Source organism: Plutella xylostella, chromosome 6, assembly GCF_932276165.1.
Source record: "Plutella xylostella chromosome 6, ilPluXylo3.1, whole genome shotgun sequence".
Taxonomy (NCBI): domain Eukaryota; kingdom Metazoa; phylum Arthropoda; class Insecta; order Lepidoptera; family Plutellidae; genus Plutella; species Plutella xylostella.
The window spans coordinates 11,316,054-11,331,368 of record NC_063986.1 but is presented as its reverse complement, the minus strand read 5'-3'; the positions used below and the strand labels follow the sequence as shown (position 1 = coordinate 11,331,368).

Below are 15,315 nucleotides of genomic sequence, written 5' to 3'. Positions count from 1 at the left end.
TTATGAAAACGATCACCTTGGCCAGGCATGGAATGAGAGAAGAGCTTACTTACTTACTTATTCCCAATCTCCGCTGGGGAGCAAAGGGCCGAAGTGAAGCGCCGCCATTCTTTACGATCTTGGGCCAGCTCAGAGACATCCGCCCAAGACATCCCCGCCTGGCCCATTTCCTTTTTCACAGAGCGCTGCCATGTCTCTCGCGGTCTGCCGAGTCTTCGTTTACCGCCCTCGGGGTGCCATGTCAGCGCTTCCTTTGGGACGTCTTCAGTACGCCTTAGAACGTGTCCTATCCATCTCCATTTGCGTTCTTTTACGGTTTCTGCTACAGGTTTTTGATGTGTTCTGCGCCAAAGTTCCTCGTTGGAGACAAAGTCAAACCAACGGATCCCTAGGATACTGCGTAAGCATCTGTTTACGAAAACCTGTAGCTTGTTCGTGGTTTGAACCGTTTTCTTCCAAGTTTCGCAACCGTAGAGGAGAACGGTCTTTACGCACGCGTTGAACAGGCGGATCTTGGTTTGGAGACGGAATGCGGAAGACCTCCACACTGGGCTTAACATGGCAAAAGCTCCACGGGCTTTGTTAATGCGGTTCCCGATATCCTCGTCAGTTCCACCATTTGGTGTGATTTTGCTTCCCATCAAAGAATAAATAAATAGAAGAGCTACTATTCTATAAATATAAAACACACCTTGTAAAAAAGTTATTTATTCTTTGTCTTACAAATTCATTGAAATGATATTATACTATGCTCATACATATGATTTTCAATAACAAAGTATTTGGCATAAATAAACACTAGATTTATAAAAAATCACAGTTACACGAGATTTATGATATATATTTTCGTTATTGGATTTCTGGCATTACTTTAGCATCATGTGATATTGTGTAAGATATATTATGCTATATTTAATTACTTATTGTGTTGCCACCTCCAGTTGGCAGTCATTTGGGAGATTTATATAAATATATTAATTTTTCATATTTTCGATCACAATATTTCCTTAGCTCAGACAATTTACTGATCACAACACCATTTTTACCCATACAATAATAATCAAGACAAATATAATAGTATACTTAATTGATTTTGAGCCTAATAGATTTATTAACATTTATGAATAAGAGATTAAAAATTCATTTCAATATAAGTTAGATATACTACATTTCATTCACATTTTCTTTACATATCCCTGGCACATTACTGTAGTGTGTCGGAAGATCTTATGAATTTACTAAAGATATTTAAATTAACGATAGTACCTTAAAACATAACAAAGTGATAACATTTTTAGAAAGTTTTAAATCTACTAAAGGCAGCAGTTTAGAAACCACAAGGATTTGTGAATAAAAAAATAACTTATTTAATTACGAAAATGTATAAAAGCGTGTCCAGAGCACAGATAGCACCGCTAGCCGAGAACCTTCTACTGCTGTGCCTGTTCTTAACCCTAGTTCCTGTGTACAACAGTGCCATCATCAGCGTAACTTCGTCATCATATCAAACCTACATAAACTCTACAATCTATGATAGTATAAACTGAATGTTACAAAATACATAAGTAGTGCCTTATTTAAAACCACTTGCATCTACATCTCTTCCACAACGACGACCGAAATCGTAAATCAGAACTGTTGAAAATCAAACGAAACTGTAACAAGTACAATTTGTTTCTACGGTTACTTATTAAATCTTTCATCAACCAAGCATAAATACCGAAAACTTGATTTATCAAATACTTGACTTCACTTACAATGTTTCTATGGTTAAACCTTTCATCAACCAAGCAACCAAAAACTTGTTTATCAAATACTTTATATTGATGCCAACCCTAGCCGTATACAAAAGGTTTAACCTCCGCTGTCAACAGTTCCAATCCCCGCTCTACTGCTGGGGCCCATACGGGTTGTACCCGCCGGGCGGCGGCTGGTAGCCGGGCTGCGGCGGCGGGTACTGGTAGGGCTGGTACTGCGGCGCGGGAGGCGCGCGCGCGTGGTGCGGGTACGGGAGTGTCGCGTACGGGTTGTAGGAGACCGGCATGGGCGCCGCGTAGTACGGGTAGGGGGCCGCGGCCATAGCGTAGGGGAGCGGCATGCCTGCGGGGGGGACGAGGTTAGTATTACACAGCTCTCTTAAGACTCATGGTATATTTTACAAAGTATAGTTAATCATTAGGGTAGGTGTAATTCTTTAGATATGATGCTCATTGGTGGTTGAAAATTAAAAAAATATGCGAAAGTCGGAAGGCATATTTACAAGATTGTGATCTTCTTAGCAGTTCGGTGAAAAACATACTCAAATTCGTAGAGGCTAAGTTCAAAAACACTGAAGCATCTCACTGGCCTTCCCAGGGTCAAGTCAGAATAAAATCAAGACCTCAAAGTCGTTCCTCCGTCCTAACTGGGAGTCACCAGAGTAGATATGACATGTATATGAGGATCTATATTTACCTTGTGGTTGCTGCGGGTATGGCAGCGCCGAGGCGGCGGCGGCGGGGGCGGGGGCCGCGGCGGGGGCGCTAGAACCCCCGGCGGAGGGGGGCGGGGGGCGCGGCGGCGCCTCGCGTTTTATAACCGCTGGCTGGAAGGGGTTTTCTAACTTTAGTAAACTAATACGTATTTTATGTAATTTTCTACATGTTATTATATCCTACCTAGATAAGTCAGCCGTAGAGGATATTTTTGCTCTCCTCACCACGAAATTGACGTTTTGGCACAACATAATGTATTTTAACGCCGTTTAACACATTCTTCGATATGTACATTTTGTGCTCTGCACTTGTAAGGTAAGGTGGTATATGACAATCACCGGAGTAAGACTATCAGTCCACGTGTGGCTAGACAAATATTATGGTAGTCTTGCCCCAAGTCAGGTGTTAGATTTTATTTTTGAGATTTCAGTATGTTTATATTCCGTCTCTCACCTCTTCGACTTGTCCATGGTGGGCGGGCGGCTCGGGCGCGGCGCGGGCGGGCGCGCGGCTCGCGTCCTGCGTGAGGTCCTTCAGCAGCTCCTCCTTCTCCGTGCGCCGCGCGAAGCAGAAGTCGGAGACCTTGTTCTGGAATGCTACTAGCAGCTGTGGGGAAAGCAAGTTGTGAATTAAGTGATATGGATGTTAGAGAACCAAGATAAAACTGTTTTGGCTGGAGGTAATTTGGAATACTTGTGGAAGGAAATGAAAGTTTTCAATGAATAGCACCATTACACCACATACTTTTACGGTGAAGGGAATCATCGTAAGGAACCTGCACAACTAGATTTTTGATGTGTAGCCTAAATGCATTGTATGTAATTATTCTAAAACGACGATACGGCTCGCGATCTACGACGTGGGTGCAAGCGTACAACGAAAAGCGGATTGCTCGCTTACATATCATCTCTGACTAACCTTTCGGGGATTACAGTCGTGAGCATAATTATGTATTCCTAGATTCCTACCCAAGTACCCATAAGTAGTGCTTACCTGTGTAAGATCATTATAGAACTTGATGCCCTCCTTCAGATTATTATCTATTTCCTGGTATGCGTCGTGCGCGGCGCACAGGCGGGCCAGCGCGGCGTCGCGCCCGCTCGCGCCGCCTTGGGCTTCCATCAGCGCTTTGTGGGCTTCCTGGGAAGGGAGATGGAGTGTTATAGAGGGTGGAAAAAAATACCTTAAAGATAGTACATTTAAGAGACCTTGCTTTATTTTTAAAATATTTGGCAATTTTGTACCAGCCAACTATAGCTATGGTCTCCTCCACCATTAGACGAAAAGCTGTCTCGCGTCTGTCCAAGGGGTCCTAAAACTGCGCTGCATTTTTTAAAAATCTTGTTAATTGTATATCTTAGCGTCAGCTCCCCACATCGTACCTGTATCTTCACCAGCAGCTCCTCCTGCCTCGCCACAGTCTCTTGGACCTGCTGTCTCAGTGGCGTCAGCGGCGCGGCGAGCGCGGCGGCCGTGAGCGCGGGCTCGTCCAAGGCGCCTGATGCCGCCAGTGCCGTGAGGAACTGCTGCTTCATGTCGAGGGTCACGCTCTTGAGCTCGCACTCGATCGCGTCGCGCTCCGCTTTTAGGGTTTCCACCTGCGGGTAATTCATTTCATATACTTCAAAACATATCATATACTTCAACAGGTCACAGTTTCTCACACACAAATAAATGGGCTGATGAACTGATGGATGATGACCTTACACCAGTAGGCAGTGGCGGCTGAATGAGTTACTAAAACACTCTGACCAGCCGTGGATTCATGTCGGCTGGATTGGTATCATTCGTCCAACACACCCTAATCTACTTATCTGCCTGGCTTATCTTTTCACCACGGCGACAAGACCTAAGACTCTCAGAAGAAATGGGCTGTTGATGACACAGATGATAAACCGGTTCATTACGCAAGAAGGGATAGGGGAGGCCTTTGTTCAACCCTGGATTGTGGGCTAATGGTGATGGTGCTGGCGTGGTATACATACATCATCATACAGAATGTTATGTATGTTAGATAGACCCGCTCAGCAGCGAGATACTCTGCAATACGTACGTCGTCCACTCGACAAGACCTAAGACTATAAGAAGACGTGCTGATGATGAAGATGCCGTGGTATACATACATCATCCATGAGTTTGCGCAGCGTGGTAGCGCTCCATAACCTCTCACGCGCAATACGTCCCTAGAAGCGTATATCGATTTCAATAAACCGAATTGCTACGCGCGAAAGGATAGAAGAGGCCTCTGGATTACGGACTACTATGACGATGATCTTCTAAGCGTGTAGGTGACTAGAGCTGGTCAAGTGATGGTGATGCTGTGGTATACATACATCGTCCATGAGCTTGCGTAGAGTGGAGAGCGCGGCGCAGTCTGCGCGGGGGCCGCCGGCGCGCGGCACGCCCGCCTCCAGCTCGCTGTCCGACCCGCTCAGCAGCGAGATACTCTGGAAGGAACAAATTATGTTTATTTCACACACAAACATAGAAACACCACAAAAAATTATTTTTAAAAAGTAAAAAAAATGCGTGTGTCTTCCTAGTGCTGAAACGGGTTCTAGCTCAGCTTGATGCTATGGTAGGTCATAGCTCTGGTTTTAGCTACTTTGCAACAATACAAGCCGATATTTTATTATTATTATTAAACATTTATTTTCAGATATAACATCCATAGTGAATTAGCAAAACATGTTGAAAATTGTTAGTCAAAATATAAAAATCATGCAAAAATTAAATTAAATTTATGCCTATAAATAAAGAATAAGTAGCACGATTTGTAACCTAGCAAGCGTTGCACGTTTTGACAAATAACGGTTTTTGTCTACAAAATCCACTATAAGAGATTAAAGAAATTGAATTATCCTGGACCCTCCGTCTTCGTTAGGTTCGCTCATGGTGGCTAGCTTCTAGCAAGGCGTCAATAATACTAAGTGCACACGACTGTGCAGTATAAAAACACAATTGCCATTTACAAACCTACAAATCTCTACCCAGCACTCACCTCCTTATGCTGATTATACTTCTCCTCCACAATCTTGTCGGCGCGCACAGCGTTGTCAATAATCTGCCTATACTTGTCCGCGTTGGCTCGGAAGGTGGCCGTGAGCTGTGCGCTCGCTGTGCGCGTCCAACGGGCGCCGAACTGTGCGCGGAGAGCGTTGTCCGCTTCTTCTTCTTCGCGGAGCATGCGCTCGGCCTGGGGGGGAAGGAGGGGGATTTTATTTGTTTTTCTTAGGTGAATATTGTTCTAGAAAGTCCATAGAAGATACTTAGAGAAAGTTTAGATAGAGGCAATTCGTCAATTTGACGAATTAAAAGACAAGTTATAAAAAGGGTAAGTACCTTTTTGCGTTCTTCTTGAACTGTAGGCAAACATAATTAATTCAGAATAATAGGTTTTTGACCTTTTTCTTATGACATGATTATTTATATTGACATTCTACTGACTTATTATTACCCGTTCCAATAATTCTTTCCCGTGTCTAATTCATTCACTCACGCACCTCGTCATGTGACTACTTCATTCATTCAGTCACTCACCTCATCATGTGTCTAAGTCTATTTCATTAATTGACCAACTCACCTCATCACGGGTGTCTATTTCACTCACTCCCCCACCTCACCTCATCACCCACCTCACCCCGCACTCACCTCGTCCAGCAGCTCGGTGTTCCTGGCGAGCAGCGCGGGCAGCTCGGCCTGGCGCGCGCGCAGCCCCCCCGCGCCCCCCGCGCCGCGCACCGCCGCCGCCTTGCCGCGGATGGACGCCGGCAGAGACCCGGGGGCTACTGTTTCTACGCAGGCGGGGAGGTTCAAATTCAAATTCAAATTCAAAATATTTATTTGCATTCATATTGTACAGTATAGGATGTTACAATAAAAGTAGTAGTATCAAACATGAACCCTGCAAGGGCACAACAAATTACTTAAATTAAATTAAACTAAATAAATATATCAAGACGAACATCACATTATAATATCTTTTACAATTTCTTTAGGTTATGACTATACTGCCTGATCTAATTCTAAAAACTCTTGTAACGTATAAAAACATTTTTTTGTGAGAAAGTCTTTTAAATTTTGTTGAAAGTGATTAAAGTTGGTAGTTTTTTTTAAATCATCCGGTAAATTATTGTAAATTTTTATACACATGGCAAAGGGACTAGAGTGGACTATTTTAAGGCTAGAGAAAGGTATAGCTAATTTAATTCGCGGTCGTAGGTTTTGTGGTCTTGAATAGATAGGAAATTGGGTAATATTTTTTTGTACAAATAAGCAGACTTGATAGATATATAATGATGTTAGAGTAAGGATATTGTGTTCAATAAAGTAAGGTCTACAGCTGTCCATTGAATTAATGTTGGCAATTATTCTTATACATTTCTTTTGCAATGTGAATAGTTTAGGTGCATCTGTACTACTACCCCAGAGGATCACTCCATATTGAAGCCATGAGTGCGCATACGCGTAATACATACTTTTTGCTGTATTTATATCTGTTGTTTTTTTTAGTTCGTAAAGTGCATAAGTGAATCTAGATAATTTAGAGGCTATTTTATTAATGTGGCTTTTCCAGTTAAGGTTTGTGTCAATATTAATGCCTAGTAGTGAGTATGTATCAACATTTTCTATTTCTATATTATTAAATGAGTATTTTATGTTTAAAGGGGATTTTTGATATGGTCGGAATTGCATTATTTTTGTTTTATTAAAATTTATTTGGAGGTTATGTGCGTTTAGCCAGTTTACTATTAAAGTTAAGCAATTATCGAGTTGTTGATACATTGACGATTCATTTTGACATGGAATGACTACTGATGTGTCATCTGCAAAGAGAGTACAATAGTTTTCTATAGTGTTTGGTAGATCATTGATGTAGATTAAAAATAGTATACATCCCAGAATGCTTCCCTGAGGTATAGACCTGGTTGTATAGGACTGAGTAGATTTGATTCTCTTAATTAATCCTGTATTTTGATCGTGGTATTCTATTTCAACATATTGTGATCGGTTGTTAAGAAAAGATTTAAACCATTCATACGCGATGCCCCTTACACCTATTCGATATAGTTTATTTAATAATATGTTATGTAATACTCTGTCATAGGCCTTGCTTAAATCTAATAGAATCCCTACTGCATATTGTTTCCCATTTATTATTTTCAAAATTTCCTTTATGAAGTCGAATACAGCAAGGGTAGTTGTGTGATTCTTCCGAAAGCCGTTTTGTTTTTCAGTAAAGATTCGGTTTTTTTCACAGTATGAACTAAGACGTATGTACATTGCAGTTTCGAGTATTTTTGAAAATGATGGGAGATTTGCTACGGGTCGATAGTTATCGTGATCTTGGGTACTGCCTTTTTTGTGATGAGGTTTTATTGCTGATATTTTTAATTGGTCAGGTACGCATGCTTCAGTAAATGATTGGTTGATTAACCTAGTGATTGGTGAAGTGAGTATGTCCGCGCATTCTTTAACGAGTGTTGGGGGAATTTCATCGTAACCGAAGCTACGTTTATTTTTTAATTTTTTTATAATTTGATATATTTCGTGTTCGTTTACTGGCTTAAGAAAAAAAGAGTGAAGCATCGGTGAAATGTGTGGTGGAGCGGCAGGCGGCTCGGGCGGCAGCGAGGATGAGGACGGTGTCGATGACAGTTGATCATTTTGTCCTATTGATAAGAAGAAGTTATTAAAGGTATTAGCCACTATTTTTGGATCTTCAGTAAGATGGTTATTAATTTTTAATTTGGTATTTTGTTTTTCTTTTCTAGTCATTTTATTTGTACGTTCTTTAACAATTCTCCACATAGTTTTAGTTTTGTTTTTTGAATGTTTCATTGAATTTATATATACCAGTTTTTTTGACTGTAGGACTGCTTTTTTAAGTATTTTTTCATATTGTTTATAGTTATCATGAAGTGTTTTATTATCAGTTTGTGATATTAAACTTTTAAGTAATCTTTTATGTTTGGACGATGTTTTTATTCCTTTCGTTAACCATGTTTTATTATTATATATTTTTAATTTTGATTTAATTTTTGGAATGCATTTATCCAATGCAGTTTGGATTGTCTCTATAAATGTGGTATAGTTTTCGTTAATATTTCTATTGTTTACTATTATTTTATTCCAATCTATTTTCTTTATTTCAGTTTTAAAATTTATTACATTGTTATGATGATAGTTTCTTTTATAAGTATACCATATGATTTTTTTATTATTTATTATGTTAGGTACAGTACCTATAACACCCTTATGATCAGAAAATCCATATTCTTTGACGCAATGATCAAGAGGGAAGTTGGAGAAAAGTAAGTCAAGACAAGTTGAGCTTGAATTTGTAACCCTCGTTGGCTCTTTTACGTGTTGAAAAAAATTATATGATTTGAAGAGTTCTAATAGTTTCAAGCTAGGTGGATTATGGACTAGCATGTCCACGTTAAAGTCTCCTCCTATCATGATGCGTTTCTTTGTATATTTTACTTGTGTAAATTTTAAGAGTTTTTCTAATGACTCATAAAACAGATCTGGCATTCTAGTATCGTCTGGCCAATAAATTACAATAATTATTAAATCTAGCTTTAGTATTTCAATGGCACATGTTTCGAATATAAATTCAATTGACTTTCTATTAATAGAATCTAGCTCTCTATAATCTATGTTTTCTTTGACAAATATACACACTCCTCCACCTGTATGTTCAGAGCGTTTAAAGGATGTTGCTAATTTATAACCATCGACGTACAATAGTTCACTCTTAGATTCGGTAACCCATGTTTCTGTCATACATATTATCTGTACTAAGTTATCAATTTCAGTCGTTGCTTCCAATAGATGACGTTTTTTATTGAGGCTTCTAATATTCTGGAAAAGTATATTCAGATTAGTTAGTTTTGTAGTTATTGATAATGGAGATTGGCCTGTCGCTGGTGGAAAAAATTGTTTCCAGGTTTATTAGGCATATCTGTTTGTCTCCTTCTTTGTCCGTCAGTGTTACTGTTTCCTGAAGTCACATCAGCGTATTGTTGACGGTAATTTGTGGCATTTTTATTGTTACAGTTGAATTCCTCCTCTTTTTTATATTGTGTTCCGTTTATAATTAGTTTGTTGTTTTTTATATTAGCTTGATGGCCATTTTTCCTTGCTTCAATAAGAATTTTAATCATTTCTCTTCTTTTTTCACGTGCTGTATCGTCCAGGTATTCAGAAATTCCTAAACCTGTAGAATTGAAGTAGTGACTATTCTGGACAAGGTATTTGGTCCACTGTTTGCTGATTAGCGTTAGTTCGATCGGGCCTTTTTTTCCCATACGCCTTAGGTCATCAATGTAACCTTCGAGGTTTATGTTCATTATTTCATGAAATACATTAATTACTCTGTCATATAGTTCATTTTCAGTTTCCCATTCGTGGCTCTTGAGACCATAGAGTACTAATTTTTTTTGGTTATCAGTGTACATTAACTCTTTCATGTTTGATTTGGTGATGGCCGGGTTTGTATTGCTTTTTTCTAATTTTTTTTCTATATCTTCTATTTCTGATTGTAATTTTTTGTTTTCAGTTTTTAATTCTGCGATGTGTTTATTTAAATTCAATAAGTCTTGCTTAACTTTTTCTTGTTCATCTGATACAATGGTAACTGCTCGTTTAATCTCTTCTTTTAATTCTTGTTTAACTTCCTGTTTCAATATAGCTATTGTGTTTGAGATTTCAGTTGTAATAGTTTTCCTCATTTCCATTATTATAGCTTTTTTAGATTCTTCTAGTTTTTTTTCCAATATATTTTCTATTTCCGTAATCATGGTATTTTGAGACGACGTAGCAAAACAATTTTCTGGTGGTAGGGTATCTCCGGAGCAAATTGTATCCTCATCTGAGCCTTCTCCGGCGCAAACTGTTTGTATCGGTTTACCCCTTAGAGTTACATTATTATGTTGTTCTTCTAGGTTTACCTTCAAGTTTTGTTTCGTAGGTGGTGGTGTAGTTTTCTGCTGTCGTAAAGGAGTGTTTGTGTTACCCTTTTTGGGCTTTTTACAGAAGCATGAATCGCAGATCCATGACTTTTTATGTTCGATAGTCATTGTATTTCGGAAGCGTTGGATAGAGACGTTTGCACAATCCAGGTCATATTTCTCGTTGCAAGTTGAACATGTCAGGAATGTTCTACCTGGTATCGGTTGCAAGCAACCTGAACAACAATTATCTAATGTATTCATTATTTATTTTTAGTACCCGTAATGCCCTCTATGCGCCAAACTAGGTACTATTTATTAAGTATTTCTGTATTTTGTTCTAGTATTCGTAGATTGGAACGTAATTCTGCATTTGACTGTGTAGTGCGAGCTTTATATAAATTTCACTTCTGGCAACACTTGTAAGTTGTCAATTAGTGAACAGCTGATTGGCCTAAATGGTTGCTTGTTTATCAGTTGGTGATATGAATTGTTGTTTTTTGGCAGTTTATCTTTAATTTGAATTCAAAAACAACCAGAATCGATAACAATAGGCTCAATTTATGTACCTTTATTTGAAGATGTTGTCCAAGGAGGGGTTCAAACCCCAATTTCACTTGTTGGATAAGATGAGGTGAGGTTATTTCTTGAATTTTACTATGTTTTGGTGGATATTAGGCACTGTTTTGGTTAATTAATTAAATTTAATTGATGGAGTACAATTATTTCGATGTTTACAATCGCACGGCGTCGTTCCGTTCCGTTCCTGGTTGAGGGATGCCAGCACGCTATGGGGGGGTAAGGGATGGATTATTTGTTTTTATTTATTGGGATGTATTATAAAATGGTATACCAACAATAAATGTACAAGTTCATAACAAAATTATTAACTATACATTTAAGGGTAATTGGGGTATCATGTTGGGGTCACCAATTTTGATGATTGTAAGCGAGAGCGGTACTCGAGATAAGTAAGTATTGCACATTTCTTTGCGGCTGAATAGAAAGAAAACTCCGACTACAATACATAGGTACTAACGACTGAAGAATCGGAAGGATTACTATCCTTGTTATAATCCCATTTTGCGTCTCTTCCTTGCGATATTGCTCCAGACACAATAGATTTTAAATATATTCTTGTTCCACAGGTTTCAACCGGTTTCACGGTTCAGTATTCAACCAATAGTTTCTATCTTTACTGCAAAACCTTTTTACTTTTAGTGTAAAATTAACACCCACCTGTTTAGCAGCTGCGTGGCGTCCCTCAGCTTGTTGATCTCTGCGTTGACGGCGTCGCTCTTGCGCGCCTCACTCGCGGCTAGGGCGCGGTGCACCGCCGCCGGCGCCAGGCCCTCGAACAGATCTGCGGGAGGTATGACGTTAGATATAAGCAAAAAGATAAAAAAAATATATAAAATAGATATGTGGGGACATTTTACACATGGCCATCCGACCCCAAGCTAGGCAGAACCTGTGTTATGGGTGCCGGGACAGCCGATATATCTACACAAATACATAAATAGATACATATTGAATATACGACAACCAGACACATAGCAAACACAAATTCTCATCACACAAATGTTTGCCCTGCCCTGGGCGGGATTCAAACCCGCGGCCCCCAGCTTCGGAAGCAGCATCACTACCCTCTTAGCTACGGTGCCGTCAAGTTGAAGTTGAAAAGATGCTCGAGGAGTTTCTTTCGCCATTTCTTTCCTCCTTAATGACGGGGACTTTGTGAAATGGTGGTAGATGATTATCGACAGATAATTGTAAAATTTTACGTCGATTAAACCATTTGACTTTGAGACTTTAGTGGTAAAAATAAATAAATAGTGGCAGTGACGTCAGAGCTACAGCTACCTTACCAGTTCCGACTAAGCTACCACCGCTCCAGCACAGGCACGAATCTGCTGTCCCTACAGCGTCTTTATAAGATATCCTTGCTTTCCGTTATCTTATACCCGAAGATAAGCAGAGCCAGTAATATGAGTATCGGGCAGCTAATATATCTAAACCTATACAGATACATATTATACATATAAATACTAATACCCAAGACCCGAGTTTAAATATCTGTAACAAATATCTGCCCCAGTTGAAAATGGAACCCGGGACCTTCAGCTTAGCAGACAGGGTAATTAATCACTATATCCTATTCCACGGGATAAGACATCTGTCAAAACGCTTATTACATTCGAATAAGGGTAGTTTTTTTTGGGTCAGATGTCTTTCCCCGTGGAATGGGATATACACCATTCGTTCCCCTCCACTGACCTTTCCCCCCGATGCAGTAGTGGTCCCGCGCGGGCAGCGGCTTGGCCACGGCGGCGCCCCTGACGGGCTCGAGCTGGGACGCCTCCGGGACGCGCGAGTGGTAGATGAAGTCGTTGTCCTTCTGCCTTCTTCTATAACTAACTATATACCTACTTATAATACTCACGTGTCGAAACTCATTATAGCGCCATCTAGCGGCGTGTGGCGGAACGATGCGGAAACTATACGCGGTGTCAGCAAGCGCGCTTGATCGCGGACGAATCTGCTGTCCCTTCTTTACAATCCTGTTTCCATTATCATACACACGGCCATCCGACTCCAAGCTAGGCAGAGCCAGTAATATGGGTTTCGGACAGCTGCAGCTGATATATCTTCACCGATACATATAAGCACGCAAAACCCGAGAACAAATATTAGACCCAGTCGGGAACCCAACCCAGGACCTTCGACTTTTTAGACATATTCACTGACCTTTCACCCCTGTGCAGTATTTATCCTGGACAGGCAGCGGCTTGGCGACCGCGGCGCCCTTGATGGCCTCGAGCTGGGACGCCTCCGGGATGCGCTCGTGGTAGATGAAGTCGTTGTCCTTCTGCGCGCTAGCGAGCCGGGCGCCGCAGCGGCGGTATATGTCCTGGGGAAGATCACAAATATGAGTAACTACCTAACATAAGTTAAATTATTGTCAAAAAGGAAATGGGCCAGGTGGGGATGTCTTGGGCGGATGTCTCTAAGCTGGCCCAAAATCGTAAAGAATGGTGGCGCTTCACTTCGGCCCTTTGCTCCCCAGCGGAGATTGGGAATAAGTAAGTAAGTTACTTATTATTGACGCTTCGCCGAAAGTTTTTCCCGTGATTGATTACCATCCCGTCCGTTGTTTATCTGGAGCGGAGTGGACTGTATGTGGTTGGTTTGTAGGCCCTGGGGGTGCTTGAAGCTCGTGGGAGTAATAATAAACGGGAATTGTGATTGATCCGTGTATTTTCGTGTGAAGAGCAGAAACGGAAGAGGAGGTTGAACATAGACAATGATATGAAATATAGAAAACATAGATGATAATCATAGACAATTAGTGTTGCTAGCCAACATGCTGCGGCCTCACAAGATGAGAAAACAAATAGTATTTTTCTTAATAAATGTATGAAATATAACTCTGTGCCTATGTACTTAACACCTTTAGGTATCAATTTACTTTTACAATAATGGTTTTTTAATAATATACCTATACGTATTTGGAAATAACATTCAAAACACAACATTAAGTATATTAACAACTGATGTTATACTATATTAACAACAAAGGGAAATTACACATGTAGTTATCTAATAAAACACAATAATAACAATGGTGTTAACAAAACAGTTTAACAATAACATCAAAGTTAGGTTGAATTATAACTACATTAACAAGTACTTAAAATTAATTACTTACTAAATATTATCCTCAATAGGTAATATGCAAATTTTATTTATAGCCCTAATGTGAGACTTATTATTAGGAGTTCTCACTTCTACAGCTCTAACCTTGCTGTCATGCCCGGGGAAGAGTTTTACAATCCTGGCCAAGGGCCACATCATTGGAGGTGCGTTGTCCTCTTTTAAAATAACTAGACTACCTAGTTTAACATTACATACATCAAATTTCCACTTAGGTCTATTTTGTAATACATTTAAATAGTTTTTGTGCCAGACTTTCCAAAATGATTGTTTGATTTGAGTACAAATTTGCCAAAACTTTAATCTATTTTGTGGGATATTAGTGATATCGCTTTCAGGGTACATCATTAAGGCGTTACCAATTAAAAAATGACCTGGTGTAAGGTAAGAGTAGTCAGTTGGGTCAGCGGTCAAGGGTAGCAACGGTCTAGAGTTGAGGACTGCTTCGATTTCACACAGCACAGTACTTAACTGTTCGTAGGTTAACACATTTTTACCTATCACCCTTTTCAGGTGGTACTTTGTACTTTTCACGGACGATTCCCATATGCCTCCGTACGTCGGTGAATAACATGGTATGTAATGGAATTGAATACCCTGTTGAGAAGCGAAATTATAAACTTGCTGACGGTGATTTTGTGAGCTTTGCAACTTATAGAGTTCGTTTAATTGATTATTGGCACCTTTGAATGTGCTAGCATTGTCACAATGTATTTCAGTCATAAGACCTCTCCTCGAAATTTGTCTTCGCAGGCAAGCGAGAAACGTGTCGGTGGTTAAATCTGAAGCTAGCTCAAGGTGAATAGCTTTTGTTGTAAAACATACAAAAACGCAGATGTAACCTTTTCCAATTACTGAGCGTCTTACGCGTGACAATTTAACATCGATAGGTCCAGCGAAGTCTACACCTACTCGCACGAAAGCTCTATTGGTAGAGGTTACTCTACTAGCCGGTAATGAACCCATGAGTTGTTTGGCTACTGTAGCCTTTTGTCTGAAACATGTAATACATTTGTGAGTTATTTTTTTAACTTCTGATAATCCATTACAAATCCAAAATCTTTGATTTAAACTAGATAATAATAGCTTAGGGCCTGCGTGCAGCAGTCTTTCATGCTCACTTCTAATAAGCAGTGTAGTAATGTGAGATTCTCTTGGTAATATAACTGGAT

At 39.9% G+C, this 15,315-nt stretch overlaps 1 protein-coding gene across 1 annotated transcript in view; it reads right to left on the bottom strand.

The window, feature by feature from the left end:
• Window positions 1-692: 692 nt before the first annotated feature.
• LOC105387848 (programmed cell death 6-interacting protein) overlaps window positions 693-15,315 on the bottom strand; it is a 34,578-nt gene continuing 19,955 nt past the window's right edge. The window contains exons 7-17 of the mRNA XM_048621783.1: window positions 13,178-13,340; window positions 11,669-11,792; window positions 11,202-11,217; window positions 6,126-6,287; window positions 5,476-5,670; window positions 4,808-4,921; window positions 3,857-4,072; window positions 3,468-3,614; window positions 2,928-3,080; window positions 2,455-2,584; window positions 693-2,100 (exon numbers count right to left, since the gene is read on the bottom strand). Coding sequence (XP_048477740.1) covers window positions 1,889-2,100; window positions 2,455-2,584; window positions 2,928-3,080; window positions 3,468-3,614; window positions 3,857-4,072; window positions 4,808-4,921; window positions 5,476-5,670; window positions 6,126-6,287; window positions 11,202-11,217; window positions 11,669-11,792; window positions 13,178-13,340 — 1,632 coding nt within the window. The 3' untranslated portion in view covers window positions 693-1,888. The remainder of the gene's footprint in view (window positions 2,101-2,454; window positions 2,585-2,927; window positions 3,081-3,467; window positions 3,615-3,856; window positions 4,073-4,807; window positions 4,922-5,475; window positions 5,671-6,125; window positions 6,288-11,201; window positions 11,218-11,668; window positions 11,793-13,177; window positions 13,341-15,315) is intronic.